The sequence below is a fragment of the Drosophila kikkawai genome, chromosome 4, assembly GCF_030179895.1.
Source record: "Drosophila kikkawai strain 14028-0561.14 chromosome 4, DkikHiC1v2, whole genome shotgun sequence".
NCBI lineage: Eukaryota > Metazoa > Arthropoda > Insecta > Diptera > Drosophilidae > Drosophila > Drosophila kikkawai.
Window position 1 is genome coordinate 138,563 of NC_091732.1, and position 22,441 is coordinate 161,003.

At 42.4% G+C, this 22,441-nt stretch overlaps 1 protein-coding gene across 5 annotated transcripts in view; it reads right to left on the reverse strand.

The window, feature by feature from the left end:
- The window catches only part of RhoGAP102A (Rho GTPase activating protein at 102A), a 56,827-nt gene that overhangs the window by 25,152 nt on the left and 9,234 nt on the right, over positions 1-22,441 (reverse strand). For all 5 annotated transcript variants that reach the window (XM_070287707.1, XM_017178100.3, XM_041776628.2 and 2 more), the window contains exons 2-3: positions 12,371-12,534; positions 12,143-12,287 (exon numbers count right to left, since the gene is read on the reverse strand). In XM_070287707.1, coding sequence (XP_070143808.1) covers positions 12,143-12,287; positions 12,371-12,534 — 309 coding nt within the window. The remainder of the gene's footprint in view (positions 1-12,142; positions 12,288-12,370; positions 12,535-22,441) is intronic.

Here is a 22,441-nt window from a genome sequence, read left to right on the forward strand (position 1 = left end):
GCTCGTTCCCTATAGTCCGCCGGTACGTAATACCGCGTAACCTGTGCCTTGAACGTTGCCCAATCGTGGATCTTTTCTGGGTTTGTCCGCCACCAGTCTAGGGCTGCACCTTTCAGTATTACCACTGCTGCCGCTGTAATGTTTTCTAGCCCTATATCGTAGGCTGCTGCCAGTTCTTCCAACCGTGTTATGAACTCTAACGCGTCTCCTGACCCGTCGAATGTTTCGCCCCATCCTCGGATGGTATTTATGGCTGACGCGCGTTCCGATTGGCTGTTCCTTTTGTGTTCCGGCTTTGGCGAGCCTTCTTGAGTTTTTTCGGAGCTTGCTTCCTCCAAGTCTCTTTCTGTATCCGCGCTGTTTGTTGGTTTCCTTTCTTTTTCCGCCTGTAGCATTGCTGTGATCACTTCCCAGTTTACCTCCACTACGGGGCTTTGTTTGTTCTTTGCGTGTCGCTGGCTTAGTTCTCTCAGCCTGTTGACTCTTCCCTCGTCGTGGTCTCCGTTTTTTATGAAGTCCGATAGCTGGCGTCGTAGGTCTTCCACTATCAGCTCTGGTTCCATTCCAAACTCCCTTATGTATTCTTCCAGCTGGGTCTTGTTTAGACTTGTTACCCATCCGCGGGTTAACTTCTCTGTTGCCATGGTTTTTTACTTTGTTATTAAGGACTACGAGGTTTTCAGGACGTTGGGCGCCACTGTAACGACCCTCTTTTGGGGTGCTCGGCCTAGCTCGCCGGAGTCGGGGTTCGTACAGAAAATTTGTAGTGTCCGAGTCCCTCGTGTCCCAATAATCAGTAAATAGGCAAGAGGCGAGAGGTAATTTTAATACAAGCTTTATTGATCAAGATATATAGTGAAACCTGTGGAAAGAATACAGTGTGGTTGCTGCTGTGGGGGTGTCTTGTTGATACCCTGGTTGCGGGTAGATCCGTGTCCCGGTCTTCGATGGTGTTCAGCCGGCTGGCTGACGATGATACCCGGTGGTGGGTGATGCGACGTTGCGACTAGGGTCCAGTGGGTCGACTTGTGGTTACCCTGCTCGGGCGATGCGACTGCTGATCGTCGGTGTGGCGATACCCTGTATCGGTGATGCGATCGTCGGTGATCGGCTTGTGAGTACCCTGTTCGGGTGATGCGACTGTCTCGTGGTCGGCTTGTAAATACCCTGTTCGGGCGATGCGACTGTATCGTAGTCGGCTTGTAAATACCCTGTTCGGGCGATGCGACTGTATCGTAGTCGGCTTGTAAATACCCCGTTCGGGCGATGCGACTGTATCGTAGTCGGCTTGTAAATACCCTGTTCGGGCGATGCGACTGTATCGTAGTCGGCTTGTAAATACCCTGTTCGGGCGATGCGACTGTATCGTAGTCGGCTTGAGGATACCCTGTTCGGGCGACGCGATTAGGGTGCGTGACTGGTGCGGTGGGCCGCTGTCGTGGTCACGATAGGTGGGTCCGGGTGACGTCACTCGCGGTGAGCGATCGTCGTGCCTAAGCTCGCACCGTCCCTAACGCCTTTCTGCTATCAAGATCCGCCGGCAAGGGCCAGATCTTCTCCCCTCCTATGCTTGCTGGGCGAATGTGGCGAACCTCATTCGACGCCCTCCCCTATTCCTGATCTGCCATCCAAGGGCCAGGTCAGAACCCCAAGTCTATACTACCTGTACGGCGTGGTCATACGGACCGCGCTCGATACCCTGTTTCCGCGAGATCTGCCATGCAAGGGCCCGACCTCGTCCCACGGCTGACTATCTGTGCGAAGTCCGCCAACTAGGGCCAAACTCCGCTCCTCCCAGCTACTTCGTTAGATCCGCCTGCAGGGGCCAGATCTAGACCTATCGCTACCTTCACCTTTCCTACCTTCTTGGCTATTAAGGTCCGCCGCCAGGGCCAAACCTTATTCTACTGCTAAGTCTACGATTAGTACTACTTGTTAACTCACCAGTTCACTGCTCGGCTGCTCTGCAAAAGTGAAGTTGCACTGGCCGGTGCGTCGCTTTATATAGCCGGTCGACAGCTGTTCTCCCCCGATCGATAATCGATAATTCCCCGATGGCCGATGGGCAGGGCGTTGCCAGATCGATCGTATCCATTCGATTATCGTCAGCTGTTCAGGGCTGGACGCGCTATTCCTTGGCCGGCGTTGCCACTACTATTCTTAATCTTATTTGAAAGCTTAATTCTACTTATGGATTATATTTGTTGTTGCGACGTGGGTCGTCGCAGCAGTAATTCCGCAACCTGCAGAATATCAAAAATCATGTGCAAAGAGCACAACGAGAAACTCACCCACTACGTGCTGCATCTTCCGCGGAAGGACTGCAGAATGTTAGTGGGTATTCTTAGAGGTCACTGCCTGTCTGCTGCAAATGCAGTCAAGCTGGGTATTACCGGCAACGCCAAATACCGGAAATGTGATGAATCCGAGGCAATCGAAACCTTGGAGCATCTCATTTGCAAATGTCCGACCCTAACGAGGGCAAGAATGAGATACCTAGGCTCTCCAGTTCTGGCATCGCTAGAAGATGCCTCCAGGAGGAAGCCAGGCGAACTCCTTGCCTTTGCGAAAAACACATTGATATTCAAGGATCTCGAAACCCGCATAAATAGTCTCTAGGTACATCCAGGAGTTTCCCCGGATAGCTATGGGCCATATTGGCCTATGTGTGGCCCCTCGAGGGCCGTCCGGACTAACCTAACCTATTCAGGCCTGCTTCGGTCATCAAAAACGAAAGATTTTTTTTCGATTTGAAAAACGGGCACCTTTTTTTGACCGGAATGAAAAGTAAATGGCTTTTTTATATGAAACTAGAGGACCCGGCGAACTTTGTCTCGCCCCAATTTCACGACTTAATATAGCCCCAGAGAAATAATAGAACACGGCAAATTTAAATTTGTTGTGAAATTTTTTTGACTCGAAATCAGTGGAGAGCGATGTGATAAACAATATTTTTTGTTTGTTATCCGGTGCAAAAATAAATAATGATGACGGCTTTCCTACACGCGAACAGGCTACGTATAACTGCCCATGTGAAAAACATTGATATTCCTGATTTATCCCGCAGACTCCAACGATTGGCCTTGCGATTTATTGATTGTCATTGCAAATGCCAATCAAACTGGGAACTGAATCCTCTTGAATTGGAATGGAAGATCTGTTGGAATAATCGGAATTCGTGGGATAAGAACTTCCTCTCCTTTAAATTTGCCCTTGCATATGGCACGGACTTCCAACATAAGTAGCTGGGAGATTGGTCAAACAACCGATGTTAGCCGCATGTCCTTCAGTAGCGATGGTCACGCAAGTGAATGTACTCGTCTGACCGAAACTTCGACTGATTAAAACGAATGAAATTGAGACGTTCCGTTTTTACTCTGACGTACATGTCCACACAGTACTGTTGAAACAAACGGCGGCATCTTAACGGATGATTGTCAACATCTAGTCGAATCATCAATCGATACGCATAAAAATTCATAGAGTTGACCTTCTTATTCTTTTCTTCTCCTAACCTGAAGTTGGGTTGACCATCTTTTTGTTGAAGTGATACCCATCTTCCCCACGACAGAACATCAACGGGTATTGAAGAGCATCATATGACCGATGAGTCTCATAAACTCGCTGCACTTGGCCATTATCCCGACGCTTAAAAACAATATCGCGTGATTCCACATTCTCGCCAACAATCACCACTGCGACTTCATTGATAGTGGAAGCATTAAATTGTCTTGCATGGCTATCAATGGGTTTTTTGTCAGCGCTGTTCGTCATAATGCATTATATCCAATGCGGTTTTGAACAATCTGACCAATTCATTATGCTCATGGAGAAGATTTTGGACTTGTTCCATAATTTCACGTTTAGTAGCGGTGAATTACCAATGAAATAGATCTGAAGGAATTTGAGATCTTTGTTTTGTGGTTATAACAAAGCGCCCGCTCGGTGGTAAATTTGCCCTTAAATCTGAATGTTGGAATGCAATTTCGAAAAAATGTGAGTTGTTCATTTTGATAATAAAGAGACGCCATTACCTTATAACTTGGATTGTAGCTTGATTGATGAAAAACCTCGACTCCAAATGACGTAATTGGAAAGCATCCGTTATATTTTTGTGCAAGCTTTAGGAAACTGTTTGATTGGGCTGAATTTCCATATAGTAGTGAATACAATGGCTCTGGTGGATGAGCCAAAACGGGCAATTTAATTTTGCCACCTTGCACAGCATAAGCCGGGGGTTTCCAACCGAAACTTCAGTGCATTGCAATGCTGACATACAACAGACAATGAACCAATAACAACGCAGGTAAGATCCTTGTAGGATGTTTCAGGATTGTATGCGAATGCAGCGCGATTCAAGTTTTCATTTGCGGCTCGTCTTCCTCTATTATTTTGTCGGGCTTGAGGTGGTCTATGTGCAGCGCGAATGCATTTATTTCTGTACGTTTCTCTTGTGTCCGACTATTACGGAAATTCGCAATAAGTATTGCATTGCTTGAACGACGCCCAAGACTTGATCGTCTAACAGCAGGCATTATTTCCAATTGTTTAAGCTCACTTTGGTAATGCTTCGTTAACTTAATTTTTTTTGTTTAAATATTTTTTTTACCGATTTCATTGATACACAATCTCAACGCAGCTATGATCTTTGTAGGGTGTTTCAGAATTGTACATACAACAGTGTATACATCTGTTGAGCCGCTAGCGACTTTCCCGAAAGGACTTCCCAAAATGTTCTTATTTAATAACTTTCTTCTGGCAATTACAAACAACTGAACAAAATTTGAGCCAAAACGGCCCAGCCGTTCTCTTGTGATGCCATTAGTAACATTTTTTGTCTCCATTTTTATATATATAGATCAGATCTTATTTTCAAAAGGAAAAAAATAGTTTATTCTCGTTGAACAATCTGACCAATTCATTATGCTCATGGAGAAGATTTTGCACTTGTTCCATAATTTCACGTTTAGTAGCGGTGAATTACCAATGAAATAGATCTGAAGGAATTTGAGATCTTTGTTTTGTGGTTATAACAAAGCGCCCGCTCGGTGGTAAATTTGCCTTTGAATCTGAATGTTGGAATGCAATTTCGAAAAAATGTGAGTTGTTCATTTTGATAATAAAGAGACGCCATTACCTTATAACTTGGATTGTAGCCTGATTGATGAAAAACCTCGACTCCAAATGACGTAATTGGAAAGCATCCGTTATATTTTTGTGCAAGCTTTAGGAAACTGTTTGATTGGGCTGAATTTCCATATAGTAGCGAATACAATGGCTCTGGTGGATGAGCCAAAACGGGCAATTTAATTTTGCCACCTGCACAGCATAAGCCGGGGGTTTCCAACCGAAACTTCAGTGCATTGCAATGCTGACATACAACAGACAATGAACCAATAACAACGCAGGTAAGATCCTTGTAGGATGTTTCAGGATTGTATGCGAATGCAGCGCGATTCAAGTTTTCATTTGCGGCTCGTCTTCCTCTATTATTTTGTCGGGCTTGAGGTGGTCTATGTGCAGCGCGAATGCATTTATTTCTGTACGTTTCTCTTGTGTCCGACTATTACGGAAATTCGCAATAAGTATTGCATTGCTTGAACGACGCCCAAGACTTGATCGTCCAACAGCAGGCATTATTTCCAATTGTTTAAGCTCACTTTGGTAATGCTTCGTTAACTTAATTTTTTTTGTTTAAATATTTTTTTTACCGATTTCATTGATACACAATCTCAACGCAGCTATGATCTTTGTAGGGTGTTTCAGAATTGTACATACAACAGTGTGTACATCTGTTGAGCCGCTAGCGACTTTCCCGAAAGGACTTCCCAAAATGTTCTTATTTAATAACTTTCTTCTGGCAATTATAAACAACTGAAAAAAATTTGAGCCAAAACGGCCCAGCCGTTCTATTGTGATGCCATTAGTAACATTTTTTGTCTCCATTTTTATATATATAGATCAGATCTTATTTTCAAAAGGAAAAAAATAGTTTATTCTCGTTTTGGCGATAGGTCGATAAGTCCATATTGTTGGTGGAACGAAACAGACAGTAAAAATACTTATAAAATATAAATGAATACATTAACAACTTTAAAGGAGCTCCAAGATGGTTGTTTATAAATAATACTATTTAATTTAATTACTTAAATTGTCAAAATTAACCAAATAATTAATTGAGACCACCGGAATTAAAACTGTGAAAAGTGTGTCAGCATTGTAGATGCCTAGATTTGCTTAACCTAAGCGGCAATTGTAAATATAAAAGGCAGTTCTTTATGTTGTTTGCTTATTACCAAAAGCACAAGTTAGCTGCTAGAGCAGTGAGAAACGATGAGAAAACGAAACATTCCGATAGCAAAAATTTGCCGAAAACCGGAGCAGCTAAAAACGAAAACGGTTCGTTTTCGCCCAAAACGAAAAAATGTACAATTACCGGAGCAGGCCTGTTTATGTTTACAGTTTGACAGTTAGAGTTTTACATTCCCAGCTTTACATTTTCTCTACATCTACCGATCGCTTCTATGGCAGCTATATGATATAGTTATCCGATTTTCATAAAATTTATACCAAAATTCTGAAATAATAATAATAATAAAATAAGCTCGTATCTCAGTGTAGATGAAAATACTTTGAAAAACAACGAAGCTTTATTTTTTTGTCTATTAATTTCCCGATCGTTCCTATGACAGCTATGGCTATCAGGCCAGTTCTAGTTTCCACTTCCGCAAAATTTATACGGACTCGGATTTCCCTGACCTGTTCTTGTTTCCACTTCCGAAAAATTCGTACGGATTCGTATTTCCCTCTGTTAAGTCTCTGTTAATTTGCAGGCGAAACATTCGGAAACTTTCCGTGTGCCATTGGGCCGGCGAATTCAAATCCGCAAAATCAGAAATTAATTATTTTAAAATACAATGCGATTATGTATATGACAAATGTTAATTGTAATTTAATCCTAGAGGTTTTGGGAACATTATTGCGTAATTGAATTAGCTAATACTAAAGTACTTAAAATCGGTTCGACTCTAAGCTTCAACATTATTGCAAATCAGCCGCCGCTGTGTCGTATTTGAGAGGGACCATTTAAGGGTGTCAGCGTTTCAAAAATAAAGGCATATATTTAAGATTAATTTTGAACAATTACTTTTTATGTTGTTTTACAATTAAAAGATCTGATATTAGCGTAAAGTATATGAAAAAGTGTTTTTGTTTCAAATACCAGCCAATTCAATCTACAAACTGAACAAAATGTTATACGAAGGGAATTTTTTCTAAACCCCTTGGCAACTCTATTCTGGAGCATTTTGCAACCAGAACAGCTGATTGCGATTACAAATATTTCAAAATGTTTATTTTTAGCCGTAAATGCTTATTCCTTCGATTTTATTAATTAAATTAGTGCTTCATTACTATCTATGAGTTGGAGACTACAGCGGACCAAAATTTAATGAGCCCCTTTTAGCAAATCTTAGACAAGGCAAACTCTTTTGTTGAAAGCGACCAGCTGATTTTGTTTGGGAATTTAAGGGAAATTAAAAAAAAATGTCCTTAAATCACCAAGGGAAATTCGCTTATGTTGAAGGGAAATCCGCAAATGTTATCAAATTCACTTCCGAGTGGAAACTAGAACAGGCCTGTATATCTCAAAAATATTGAACCAAGTTATAATTTTTTTTCTAAAAATTTATCGAACATTTGCATGGTAGCTATATGATATATATAGCAGTGAGAGTATATAGAAGACTATATGCAAAGTTTCATTCAGATAGCTTTAAAACTGACGGACTAGTTTGCGTAGAAAAGGACAGACGGACAGATCTACATGGCTAGATCGACTCGGCTGTTGATGCTGATCAAGAATATATTGTAACGAATCTCGGCCGCGCGTAAGAGGAGCCGGCCGAGTTCACTACGGAAAGCCGAGCGGAACTTTTGTTTATTAGGTGTGGCTGCCAAGAACTCTCCAGTGCCAACTTCTACCCACCGTCTACCGTCTAAGTACCCAATTATCACCCGCGTATTTTGGGTTATTTCCTTAACTTTTCTTTATTTTCGCGAAATCGGCGTGTTGCTTACGGAAATCGGGCTTAAGAACTAGAGAATAAGAGAAAGACCAGACATCCTGGCTGTCAAGTTATCGAAATAGCGCAGCTTAGCTCGTTTTGAGATCCGTGCCGTCAAAACTCATTATCGCGCAGCTTCTCGCGTTGCTTTACTGGCTCGAGGATCAAAAGCTCTTTTGGATGGCTTTCGTTACATTACCCCCTCCTCAGACTCGAGCCCCCTGGCCGAGTATTGGTGGGTTCGGGTCCCGGTCTGGTGCCAGGCGGTTGACATGAACGGTTCAAGGCGGAGTCCACTGGGCGCACGTCCGATTCTTCTCCTTCTGCATGTTGCGGCAGTGTGGTCCCGTAAGACTCGACGGCGGCGGCAGTTGGGGTCGCACTTTCTTCGGGCGACGGCTCTGAGAACAAGGCGGCCAGGACGGCTTCGACTCTACTGGGAAGAAGACTCTGTCGGGCGTCTGGTTGCTCGGTGGGCGGCGGCTTCGCTTCGAGGTGCTGCTAGGCGTTCGGGGCTGCGGCGATCTCGATGTCCCGTGACTGCTGGGCACTCTCCTCAAGGTTGACGGCAGCTAGTTTTCCGAGGACGACACGGAATTCCGGAAGGGGTCCAGGACAGACGCATTATTTTGGGGGGAGCCTCGGTTTACTCTCCGGGGTGCGCCGACGGGATCGTCTGGGTCCATGGCAGCGACGGTCATCAAGGCGGCGGCTGGGCGTCGTCGACACTGGGCTTCGATCCGGCAGGCCATATCGAGGGCATCTGTCAGCGAACGCGGATTGCTGTTGATGATGGGGACTTGATATCCGGTCTCTCGGATCCCGTCGATGAAGCGCTGCACGATGATGCTGTTGTAAGTCGCAGGCGGCAACTCGCCTAACACGCATCTGCCCAGGTGTTCCAGCTCCATGGCAAAGTCCTCGAACGACTCTCGGAGTCCCTGCATGCGATTGTGAAAGGCGTGATAGCCGGCATGCTTACTGACCGTGAAATACTCGCGCATAGCAGCCGCTATGGACTCATACGAGTTGAGGATGGCTTCGGGGAGGGTGGCGTGAAAACGCTGGGCACGCCCCTGAAGACTCGTGTACTATTTCCTGCACTTCTTCCTTTCTGACCAATGGTACTCCTCGGCCATGTCGTCCAGGAGACGCTGAAACTCCGGCCAGGGACGGGTGCCGTCGAAGGTGGGCGGCAGTTCCGCGTCCGACACCTCAAGAATTCCCCAATGTGAGGTTAGGTCGCACGCTGGTGGCGGCGCAGTAGTTGGCGCTGCCCCAGGTCCAGTGTCCATCCTCCGGGAATACATTTGCAGCGCCGGTGCATAGTCGGAGTTAGCTGCCTCCGCGAAGCGCGGGGTGCTGGCGGAATGCAAGTCGCCCCCAGCTTGTGTCACGCAGTCGCGACTGCGCGCGGGCTGCGCTCCGTTGTTTCCGGAGGGGTCGCCCAGCATAGTCCTCTCGAAAGTCGCCCACATCTGCTCGAACTTTTGCTCCAGCTTAAGGTTGAACGACTGATCCAGGGCCTCCACTTTTCGCTCGATTAGCCGGAAGGAGCGGTCGACGGCTCGATCTACGGCGTCCAGCGTGGCGGCATTATCCCGCGGTTCTTTGTGGTTATGCCCTTCAGGGGAGGCTTGACGGCGGTGGCGAGCGGAATTCTTAGGCATTTTCGTAGGTCATGGTTTTCGCAAACAATAGGGACCCCACACCTGACACCAATGTAACGAATTTCGGCCGCGCGCAGAAGCTGCCGGCCGAGTTCACTACGGAAAGCCGAGCGAAACTTTTGTTTATTAGGTGTGGCTGCCAAGAACTCTCCAGTACCAACTTCCCCGTCTAAGCCACCCAATGATCACCCACGTATTTTGGGTTATTTCCTTAACTTTTCTTTATTTTCGCGAAATCGGCGTGTTGCTTACGGAAATCGGGCTTAAGAACAAGAGAATAAGAGAAAGACCAGACATCCTGGCTGTCAAGTTATCGGAATAGCGCAGCTTAGCTCGTTTTGAGATCCGTGCCGTCAAAACTCATTATCGCGCAGCTTCTCGCGTTGCCGTATTGGCTCGAGGATCGAAAGCTCTTTTGGGCGGCTTTCGTTACAATATATGGGCATTTCCATAATGTCGCACGCGACATTCGTACGCATTCAAAGCAAAAAAAAAAATGGTACATTTCATTTCTATTTTTTTTTTATAAATGTTAACTTATAGCTCTTGCCTAGGACTATAATTGGTGCAAATGTTGATTTTGAGTGTTTGCTCAATTTTAAGAAAATTAAAAAAACTGAAGGATTCGCACGCGACAAAAACAGAAGTCACTTTCGCGGCGAGCTGTTTAAACACTGATTTCAGCGAAACGGCAGGGACTATTTTAATGAAACAAATTTTAAAATGTGATGCTATAATGTCACTTTCATATGCTTTAATTTACAATCAGAAATATAGCGTAGTTTAATTTTTATTTAATTGTAATCAGATTCGCACGCGACATTTTTTATCATCATACTTTGCATGTAATGTTTACTATTATAAGTAAATTGGAAGAGCATATATCCATTTTATTACGACTTTTTGCATTCTTCTAGTGATGTTAGTAAACAACAGTCAACAGTTAGAGCCTCGGTTTGGATGTAATTATCAAAAGAAAACAGGCCCATTTTTATGATGTTTTTCATCAAAATAATGAAAAATCGTGTTTGCGCGAATATGCATTTGAATATTTCGAAATTTGTTTTAGAATATGATAAAGCCCTTCAAATTTAATCAATTGGCCTTTTCCTAATGTTACTATGTTGGAATAAAAACATTTTAGAGAAGTTTTAGTGTTTTGGCCGCGGTGGACCTTTCTGTGGAAATTCCCATATGCTTTATAGGGTCGGTAAGGTCTCCTTCACTGCGTTGCAACTCTCTGACTGAAATTATAACACCCTGCAAGGGTATAAAAATGTTTTAATCTATATTTTTCTCTACATCTATCGATCATTTATATAGCGGCTATATAATATAGTCGTCCGATCCGTCCCGACTTATATAGCAGTGACTTATATAGCAGTTAGAGTATTCAGAAGACTATATGCAAAGTTTTATTCAGATAGCTTTAAACCTGAGGGACTAGTTTATGTAGAAACGAACAGACGGGGATGGCTAGATCGACTCGGCTGTTGATGCAGATAAAAATAAAAAACATATATTTATATACAGGGTTCGCCATCTTTTTTGTCGGTATTTAAATATCGAATAACTTTGTCATTAGTAAACCAATTAACTTGAGTAGACCAGTGTAGAAAAGCTCACTTCAGCAGAATTAATCATGAATCGCTTCACTTCGAAAGAACTCGCTGAAATAGTGACGCTTTACATTGAAAATAGTCGTTCAGTTGTGTTGACTCAAAAAACTCAAAAAAGGCTAAACTGAAAAGGCCGAACTGATCGGATTTCGAGATTTCACACCTCAGGACTTCTTTTTGTGGGGATATTTGTAAAGCGAAGTTTACGCCAGCAAGCATCAAGCCATTGACGAGATTATGGCTAATATTCATGCAGAAATCATCGCTATACCTGAGCTGCCAGAAAAAGTAATGGAAATGCAGAAAAAAGGGCACATTTTGTGTGTCCAATAAAATCGGCCACTTTATTGATATTGTTTTCAAAAATTAGTCTGTAGAAAATCGTAAGAATCAATTACATAAAAATATCTCATACTTGAAAATCGGTTGTCTATTTTCAAAGATATTCAATGTTTACATACCGACATAAAAGATGGCGCACCCTGTATAAACAAATAGATATATATATTTATATATATATATACATATATTATTATTATAGGGTCAAAAATGTCTCCTTCACTGCGTTGCAAACCTTTGACTTAAATTATAAATTCCTGCAAAGGTTTTAAATACTTATCGTTTTGTGTCAAATATTTTCAGCCTTTACAAATTCAAAAAATTAAAGACATTTTAACAGTATTAACTATTTTGCTAAAAAAAAAAAAATAACAAAGAAAAATACTTAAGCACAAAACAAAATATGTGAATGTTGAAGCACACTTATATATAATTATATTAAACGTACCTGTAATATTTCCAATATTTAATTCTTTTATTTTTTCTAAAATAATTTCATTTAGAAAATCCATTTCGAATTTCGATAACTTTATTAATAACACATCTTCAATTTGAAACCTTTCGCCATTTTCGGCAATCCATAGAAAATTTTCCTGGAAAAAAATGGGTTTGAATATGTTGATTTCCCAAAAATATGTTATGTTATGTTACATATATATGTAATATATTCCCTTACCGCAGGATACCATTTTAAAGAATGAATGGGTACAAAGTCTTCCTGAACATTGTGTGTATTTTGACTTTTTGAACGGCTGCGCAATAGTTTTGTAGTTACAAATTGTCCAACATTCGACAATGACTTCGATTTTTGCATATTTGATGTTGTTGCATTTCGTTTATCTAAAAAAAAAAGGAGAAAAAAAATAAAAATAAGAGCACGAAAGAAATTCCGAAGTTTGTAAAGTTTGTGTAAGAATATCCCTATTAAATGAGGAATGAAAATAAACACAGCTTGTGCGATGAATAATCGCATGATTGCACTCTCTCATATTTGCGCTCCGATATATCTACTTGAGCTTACCCTCTCTAGTTTTCTGCTCATTTTAAAATTATCTTCAAACAGATAAGACGAGCTACGAAAGAATATATTAAATCAACAAGAATATAAAATCAAACGTGTTGTCTTTACATTGGGCTGGATTCTAACATTTTGTAATAAGATATTTTTCAAGACTTTCTTACGTGCCCCTGGAAAACACAATTGCCCTATAATTAAAAGCACAAACTTTGAAGTATATTTTTTACTTTGTTTCGGAAACAAATCGTACTTATGTTATAAAGAAGGGAAAGCTAGCTTCGGCAGGTGGAAGTTTGTATACCCTTGCAATTTGCAATTGGATTATTGCAAATCGACTCATTTTGGTCAAATAAAAAGGAAAACTAACAGGAGATACATATCTATGTATGTGTTGAAGAAAACAGTGTTTATGTTTACTGCTTGCAAGTTGTGTTCGCCTGCGCAGTCTCAAATTGAATGCGGCATCACGCCACTTCTCCTTTTGCTCTTTCACCCTTTCTATCTTTCTAAACGACAAACCTAGACAATGTCTGGCTATCTCTTTCTCTCTCTCTCTCTCTCTCTCTCTCTCTCTCTCTCTCTCTCTCTCTCTCTCTGTCTCTCTCTCTCTCTCTCTCTCTCTCTCTCTCCAGCGTGCCGGCGACACCTGCTAAGCTACAGAGCTACAAATACCCGAGAATGCCTAAGCTTGGCTTTTTCGGTGGCTACTCCGTCCGGTATAAAAAAGCCATCTCAGGAACCTATTCCATTTCGCTTTGACTCGGGTGCCGAATTTTCCGGGTTAAATAAATTGGAAAATAAATTGATAATGTAAAAATAAATGGCACAAGTAATTATTGAATTCATAGCACTCAGCTAGGATTATGTAAAATAAATGTTGAAAAGAGCATTGGGTACTGTGGTACACACATATGCTATCGTTTATATTGACCATGTATCGGGTATACTCGAAACCAAATAAGAAGCGATAGAACGATTGCATATTGTACTAGAGGCATTAAGTAAAGCGAGGTTTTCGTTAAATTTTAAGTGATCCTTTCTTAAGAATCGTATAAAATATCTTGGGTTCGAATCTAGTAACGGAGAAATTAGACCGAACCCACGTAAAATAAAAGCATTGATAAAGTTACCGCCTTCACAGTCTGTGTCTCAATTATGCAATTTATAGGATTAGCTTCTTATTTCGCCGACAATAACATGATCAAATACGGGTATCAACAGAGTCTAATAAAAATAAAGTTCCGAATAAAATACCAGATCAACGAATAAATGTAGAGGAGGTAACTGATAACAAGTTTATTTGGGAACAGCGGTGAGCGAGTAATGGGTACACTCAAATACATATGTATAAGACATATACAAAAGGCCAGAATTTCTTCCTCACCCGAGCAGCGACGGCGGATGCCAAAATACACGAATTACCCCGCCCACCCATGTATAAAAGCGAATTAGACTTTTACAGAAAACGGTAGGACTCCCTCCTCCCGTTTCTATGAGAAAATAGTACTCCTTTCTTAGGGAAAAGTCCGACTGGGCTATTCCCTGGAAGGTGGAGCTCCTCTCTTCGGAACTGGGTGGCATCCCTGATCCGATAGATCGCATAGACCGCCACGCGATCTATCGATTGGTACCGCCTATCTATATCCGGATTTTTTTAGAGAGGCCATAACACTTAGTTAGAGAAAAATCATTAGAAAAACTAAAATTCATCGTCATTTAATTCATTTAAATTTAGTGCGGATAAATTCTGACGCAATCTGTGCTTTTGCGGTTGTACAACAGCCAAAATAGTTGGTAAATGCTCCATTTCAATTTTGCAACTGCCAATTCGACAGCCATTGTTTACGTTTTTATGAGCCACAGCTGATCGATCAGCGGATCGATCGGATGCGGATGCACTTTAATACTGTCTTCCCACACAGCGCATTTGTGAGGAACGGTTGGGATTTTAAAAAAAAGTGAAAGTCGTGTTGCCACAGAACTGCGTTAAAACGCATCCGCCATCCGAACAGCTGATCGATCAGCTGTGGCTCATGAAAACGTAAAAGAATTCAAAGATAATTATTTGTTTCAGTCGATTTTTAAGTCCTGGAGGACGGTCGCCAGAGGGGTTCTTTTTTTGGGCATGGGCTTACGTCGCCCTGTGTCCTGCTTCGGGACATGCTCTGAAAATTTTGCTAAATCATCTTTAAACTATGATAAATATATGTGACAAGTTTGAACTTTCTATGTCTTTTCCTTTGTCCACAAAAAATTCTTGAAAATATTTAATATTTAATATTTAAGCCTAGTACTCTGACGAGAAAAACCCGCTGTCTAAATTAGACAGCGGAATCGCTGTTTATTTCGCTACCGAGCTAGTGTGACCAAAAAAAATTAAGGAAAATCCTGAAATGCCATGAAAATGTACTTTTTATGGCGGTTAAGGATTTTCTTTGGTCACACTGGACAGCTGTTTGTAAGCAAATATTCAAAAAATATATTAAAAATATTAATAAATATGGCATTAAAATGTCCTTGTGGGCAGTTAGTTCAACGGATGGTGAATGCGCTTTGACGGTGTGTGGGAAGACCCTATAACGCAGCTCTGTGGGAACACGAACTTTACTTTTTTTTAAAATCCCAATATTCGGATAATTGAACAAGTTCCACCAAATCGAAAAACATTAAGCAGCTGTCGATTGAAAATTCAAATAATTTAATCTGATTTCAAATATGCCCGAAAACAGATTTGTGTATCACACAATGTGTGGATAAGAAGAGCTGTCGTTGGGGGCACTTCTAGGGGATTGGACGCAGAATGTCTTTGTCCATTCCTGAGAAAAAATTGTCTGGTAGAAAAGAAAAAAAACATGGAGGAGGACTCTGCATCATTAGGAAGATATTAACAAACAATTAAAATAAAAATCTTTAAATTCAAAATGTTTGTGCAAATCAATAAGTATATATTGAGAATGTAGGCCCAACCACACTTTCACTTGCATTTCCTATACAAGCTTCTTGACCAGGTTGTCCCTCTACTTCAATAAAGTCTTGCCCACTTTTGCTCTGGATACGGCAAGAGACTCGCTATACGAGCCCCGACCACTATTAATTCGTACGGCAGCTTTTTTACTCGTATATAATGTTCAGCAAACGATATTGTCCATAATAAGGTATACCACACATAAAAATGATTTTTTATAGAATTACTAGAGGACCTGGCGAACTTTATCTCGCCCCAACTTCGGCTGATTAAAACAAATGAAATTGAGACGTTCCGTTTCTACTTTGAAGTACATGTCGAAACAGTACTGTTGAAATATCATCAATCGATACGCATAAAAATTCATAGAGCTGACCTTCTTATTCGTTTCTTCTCCTAAAATTTGAATTCAAACTTAGTTGTAGAATCAAAAAGAAGTGATGACTTGTAAACAAACCTGTCGTTGGATTGACCATCTTTATGTTGAAGTGATACCCATCTTCTGCACGACAGAACATCAACGGGTATTGAAAAGCATCATATGACCGATGAGTCTCATAAACTCGCTGCAATTGGCCGTTATCCCGACGCTTAAGAACAATATCGCGTGATTCCACATTCCCGCCAACAATCACCACTGCGACTTCATTGATAGTGGGAGCATTAAATTGTCTTGCATGGCTACCATTGGGTCTTTTGTCAGCGCTGATAATGATTTTGTGTTCGTCATAATGCATGATATCCAATGCGGTTTTGAACAATCTGATTAATTCATTATAATCATGGAGAAGATTTTGCAATTGTTCGATAATTTCACGTTTAGTTGCAATAAAAATTGCTCAGCGGTGATTTAGTTCAACTCCCGAATCACCAATGAAATAGATCTGAAGGAATTTATGATCTTTGTTTTGAGGTGGTAACAAAGCGCCCACTCGGTGGTGAATTTGCCCTTGAATCTGAATGTTGGGGTGCAATTTCGAAAAAATGTGAGTTGTTCATTTTGATAATAAAGAGACGCCATTACCTTATAACTTGGATTGTAGCCTGATTGATGAAAAACCTCCACTCCAAATGACGTAATTGGAAAGCATCCGTTATATTTTTGTGCAAGCTTTAGGAAACTGTTTGATTGGGCTGAATTTCCATATAGTAGCGAATACAATGGCTCTGGTGGATGAGCCAAAACGGGCAATTTAATTTTGCCACCTGCACAGCATAAGCCGGGGGTTTCCAACCGAAACTTCAGTGCATTGCAATGCTGACATACAACAGACAATGAACCAATAACAACGCAGGTAAGATCCTTGTAGGATGTTTCAGGATTGTATGCGAATGCAGCGCGATTCAAGTTTTCATTTGCGGCTCGTCTTCCTCTATTATTTTGTCGGGCTTGAGGTGGTCTATGTGCAGCGCGAATGCATTTATTTCTGTACGTTTCTCTTGTGTCCGACTATTACGGAAATTCGCAATAAGTATTGCATTGCTTGAACGACGCCCAAGACTTGATCGTCCAACAGCAGGCATTATTTCCAATTGTTTAAGCTCACTTTGGTAATGCTTCGTTAACTTAATTTTTTTTGTTTAAATATTTTTTTTACCGATTTCATTGATACACAATCTCAACGCAGCTATGATCTTTGTAGGGTGTTTCAGAATTGTACATACAACAGTGTGTACATCTGTTGAGCCGCTAGCGACTTTCCCGAAAGGACTTCCCAAAATGTTCTTATTTAATAACTTTCTTCTGGCAATTATAAACAACTGAAAAAAATTTGAGCCAAAACGGCCCAGCCGTTCTATTGTGATGCCATTAGTAACATTTTTTGTCTCCATTTTTATATATATAGATCAGATCTTATTTTCAAAAGGAAAAAAATAGTTTATTCTCGTTGAACAATCTGACCAATTCATTATGCTCATGGAGAAGATTTTGCACTTGTTCCATAATTTCACGTTTAGTAGCGGTGAATTACCAATGAAATAGATCTGAAGGAATTTGAGATCTTTGTTTTGTGGTTATAACAAAGCGCCCGCTCGGTGGTAAATTTGCCCTTAAATCTGAATGTTGGAATGCAATTTCGAAAAAATGTGAGTTGTTCATTTTGATAATAAAGAGACGCCATTACCTTATAACTTGGATTGTAGCTTGATTGATGAAAAACCTCGACTCCAAATGACGTAATTGGAAAGCATCCGTTATATTTTTGTGCAAGCTTTAGGAAACTGTTTGATTGGGCTGAATTTCCATATAGTAGCGAATACAATGGCCCTGGTGGATGAGCCAAAACGGGCAATTTAATTTTGCCACCTGCACAGCATAAGCCGGGGGTTTCCAACCGAAACTTCAGTGCATTGCAATGCTGACATACAACAGACAATGAACCAATAACAACGCAGGTAAGATCCTTGTAGGATGTTTCAGGATTGTATGCGAATGCAGTGCGATTCAAGTTTTCATTTGCGGCTCGTCTTCCTCTATTATTTTGTCGGGCTTGAGGTGGTCTTTGTGCAGCGCGAAACTGTGCCATTTGGCCACGTATCGATGCATTTCTTTCTGTACGTTCTTCTTGCGTCCGGCTATTACGGAAATTCTGACTACTTATTGCATTGCGTGAACGCCGTCCAAGTCCTGATCGTCTAACAGCAGGCATTATTTCCAATTGTTTAAGCTCAAGCTCGTTAACTCGATGTTTTGGTTCAATATTTTTTTTACCGATTTCATTGATACACAATCTCCATGCAGCTATGATCTTTGTAGGGTGTTTCAGAAGTTTACATACAACAGTGTGAACTGAACATCTATTGAGCCACTGGAGACTTTTCCAGAAGGTTTTCCCAAAATGTTATTATGCTATAGCCATCTTCTGGCAATTACAAACCGTTCTCTTGTGATGTGATTGCTTACATTTTTTGTCTCCATTTTTATATATATAGATAACTTTATTCTCTTAAGTTTAAAACAAAAAAAAATATTGTACTTCAAGAACAACAACAATGATTTTTATTTCTTTCAATGCATCATTAAACTGATAATATATTGTTTACGCCAGGAGGCCCCTGCTCCCCCTCTGGCCACCGAGCGTCCAAAAGCTTAAGCGCTCCCAGCTTAGCAACGCTCTCCCGCTCTCCGCTCCTCGGCATTACCGATCGCACGCTCCCGTGTTCCCGATCGTCGCTCGCTTCTAGGGACGGCTACGCCGCTCTAGTTCACGGTTCTCCCGCTCTCCCGCTCTCGCCCCGTTAAGCTGGGCGTCTCGGCCGGCAGCGGGCCCTTAGGCTAAGCTAAGTTTAGTACCGTATATGTATGCTACGGGCACTCCGCCGTTGTCACTTTTCGACCCCCGAATTTTCTGCGTTTTTTCTACTTCGTGGGATAATCTTTTATTGATCCTTTTGCGGAGGATTGAGCAGCCACCCCACTCCTAAACATGGTCCTTCGAGCCGGATAAGGATATCGTCCTGGAATCCTTTTTTCCCAGCAGCTTTGGTGGTGCCGCCGCAGAAAAGATAAGTAAAAAGTTTCCGCCCGTCTCTAATTGCCGGTCGTCAACAGTTGTCCGAAATTTAAATTTCGCTCAACCTGCGGACGATTTTTTGTCAACTCCTCGTCCGAGTTTTCCGACACCACGGCAATTAGACAACTTAAAAATCATTTCCAAAGCCAATTTTCTCCACTTCCATTTGCCTGCACTTCGTTCTGCAACGGCATAATTATCGCCGCTTTTTACTCCACTTCTTCGGCCCGTTGTACATTTCTCCGTACATACACACATACGTCCCTATATTCGGCCGTACATCAACGAATAAAACGGTCTTGACATAGGGACATACATACGTATGTAAATCGGCGCGCATTACTCCGCGAGTTGGTTGGTCACTTACTTAGAGTGGTAATTGACATCCTCAACCTTCAGCCGAACAATATATAAAAAAAAAATTATAATAATAAAATAAGTGAACGTGTGTTTCAAGTCGAGCGCCGCGGCAGTGAAAATTCTACAGTGAATATTTCGTGTTGCCGAATTCGGCCCCCTACCCGAGATTTTATTCTCATATGTATATTCGGTCACTGTGTGTTTCCCGCCGCCTCGATATTTTCTTGAACACAATTCCTTCAACTTCAAATAATACAGTCCACTTCTCGACGCTCTACTGTACTTATGCCAATATATAAATATATTTTCGGCCTCCAATATTTTCGTACGCCCTCACAACTCCAGTCCAGTTATCGGGTTTCCACTGTACAAAATATATTTTCTGCCTCCAATACTTTTCGTACGCCCTTACAACCACAGTCCGGTTATCGGGTTTCCACTGTCCAAAATAAAGACAACTCATCCATACATATTCTGCATGCTTTTCAAACTACATACATACATATGTATTTATATTCGCTGCCCGTCCGTACAGGAATTAAATTACAATAACAAACAAAATAACCAAGATTAAATATTCAAGTGCAAGTGTTTATTTCTCCAAATCTGCACAACCGCCCAGCAGACGTGTTGTTATTGTCGCGGTTCTTTGGGTTACGTTTTTGTTCTCTCTCCTGAGCCTCACTTGTGCACTGCTTTGCCGACGGTATAGCCCAGTGAGTTTTTCCCAAGTCAAAGCCAAGGTTTATTTTTAATTCCGCCTTTCCGGCTCCGTATTAATTACGTGCAAATACTTAAATAATTCACATTAATTATTTCCGACATTAATAATTAATTAATAATTTTTGTTATCACGGATTATAATTAATAAATTAATTTTCCAATATAGACATCTCTGCTTCCTACTCCACCACGATCACGGACAGTACGGTCTACGTTCTGGTTCCCGACTCTGCTTTCCACTTCGAATCAGGCATCCTTCGCTCAGGTCAGTCGACAACCGCTGATCCGCCGAGTCCCAAATTGAGTTTGTCTACGGGAAACAACAAAAAGCCACTGCCAACCCAAGGGCAAAAAGCGACAAGTCCGTCGATTCTGGTCCCGTTCCTTCGCCAAGACTCACTCAGTCGGTTTCCAAAATGGCTCAAAATGCCCTAGACATCGCCCTGCGAAAGTTCATTTCGACGACAGCCCGTGTTAGCCAATTCGAAGCTAACATTCACATTCCGAACGCTCCTGACACGGAGAGATTTTCCCCTGCCATGTGCAGAGTCCATCGGGACCAAATCCGTGCCCTGTGGGACAAGGTGGAGAAAAGCTATGAAAGCTGCTCCGATCTTCTTTCCGTGTCCTCCGACAGTACAGCCACCGCCACTGAGCTTGAATCCAAGTACAGTGAGTGCTACTCCGTATATTAGAGGTGTCTTGTACAGCTGCAGGAAATTATCGACAAGGCCGCCTCCCAGTCCATTCAGGCTTCCGCCCCTGCGCCCACACCCCCGTCCATGGGTTGTCGATTGCCACCAGTGGACACCGAGGTCTTCACAGGCGATTATCTTCGGTGGCCCACCTTTCGGGACCTCTTCACGGCGATTTACATTAATAATTCCCGACTTACGCCTGTGGAGAGGTTATTCCACCTACTTTCGAAGACAAGCGGCGATGCTCATGCCATCGTTTCAAAGGCCCCTCTGACCAACGAGGGTTTCGTCTCAGCATGGAGCAGCCTTTCCGACCGCTTCGAAAATAAGCGCTTGTTAGTCAACAGTCAGTTAAAGATTCTTTTTAACATCCAGGCTGTTCCTCAAGAATCCGGAGTCGCTCTAAAAGAGCTCCAAGGCACAATTCAAAGCTGTTTGACCGCGTTACAAATGTCCTCCATTGAAGTCGAGGCGTGGGACTGCCTTCTTGTGTATATGGTCTCCTCGAAGCTTCCCCAGATTACGCTTTCCTTGTGGGAGCAATTAATTCGCAATAAAGCCGAAATTCCAACCTGGAAGGAGTTGGACGCATTTCTGACTGAGCGCCATCGCACTTTGGAGGCCATCGACGACGTCAGGCCTAGCGGCTCTGGGCATTTTCCGCCAAAGTCAGCAAATGCCAATCCACCGGTGCGCAGGCTCAATTCACACGAAGCTAGGGTGGCTCCAACACCGAGAAGGTGTAATCTATGTTCCAGAGAGGACCACCCTATCCGTATATGTCCGTTTTTCCTGGACATGAATGTCAATGAGCGGACAGACTTCATCCGAAGAAAGCAACTCTGCTTGAATTGTTTTTCGCGCGGGCACCAGCAACGGGACTGTACTAGTGCCCATTCCTGCTTTACGTGCCACAGCCGGCATCACACTCTGCTGCACCGCGACAATCCTACTACTAATGTTCCAAGACCCTCCGCTCCATCTAGTCCTCGACCTGCACCCACCCAAAGAATTTCCTCGTTCTCCACACGAGTGACCACTTCTGCCGATTCCTCCAAGTACTGGGTTCCGTACGACGACAGCAAGAGCAGACGTTCCCGAGGTATTTTATCCTACCAATGCCGAGTCTGCCAAGGGAACCATCCGCTCCGGAAATGCCAACAGTTCCTCAAACTCTGCGCTGAGAAGAGGCTCCGAGCGGTTCTCGACCACCGTTATTGTTCCAACTGTTTGGCCCACGAACATTCCGAGGGAACCTGCCGCAGCGGTGACCGATGCAAGACGTGCAATCAGCACCACCACACTCTCCTGCATCCGCATGACCGTCCAGAGCATCCACTCCGCTCGCAGCATCGGTCACCCCCATACTTCTAGTTCGCATTTACTTGACCATCACTCATCTCCTGTCATCTTCTTTCATCCAGATCACATACGAGGGCTTCATTTCCATACACCGCGATCGCTCTGG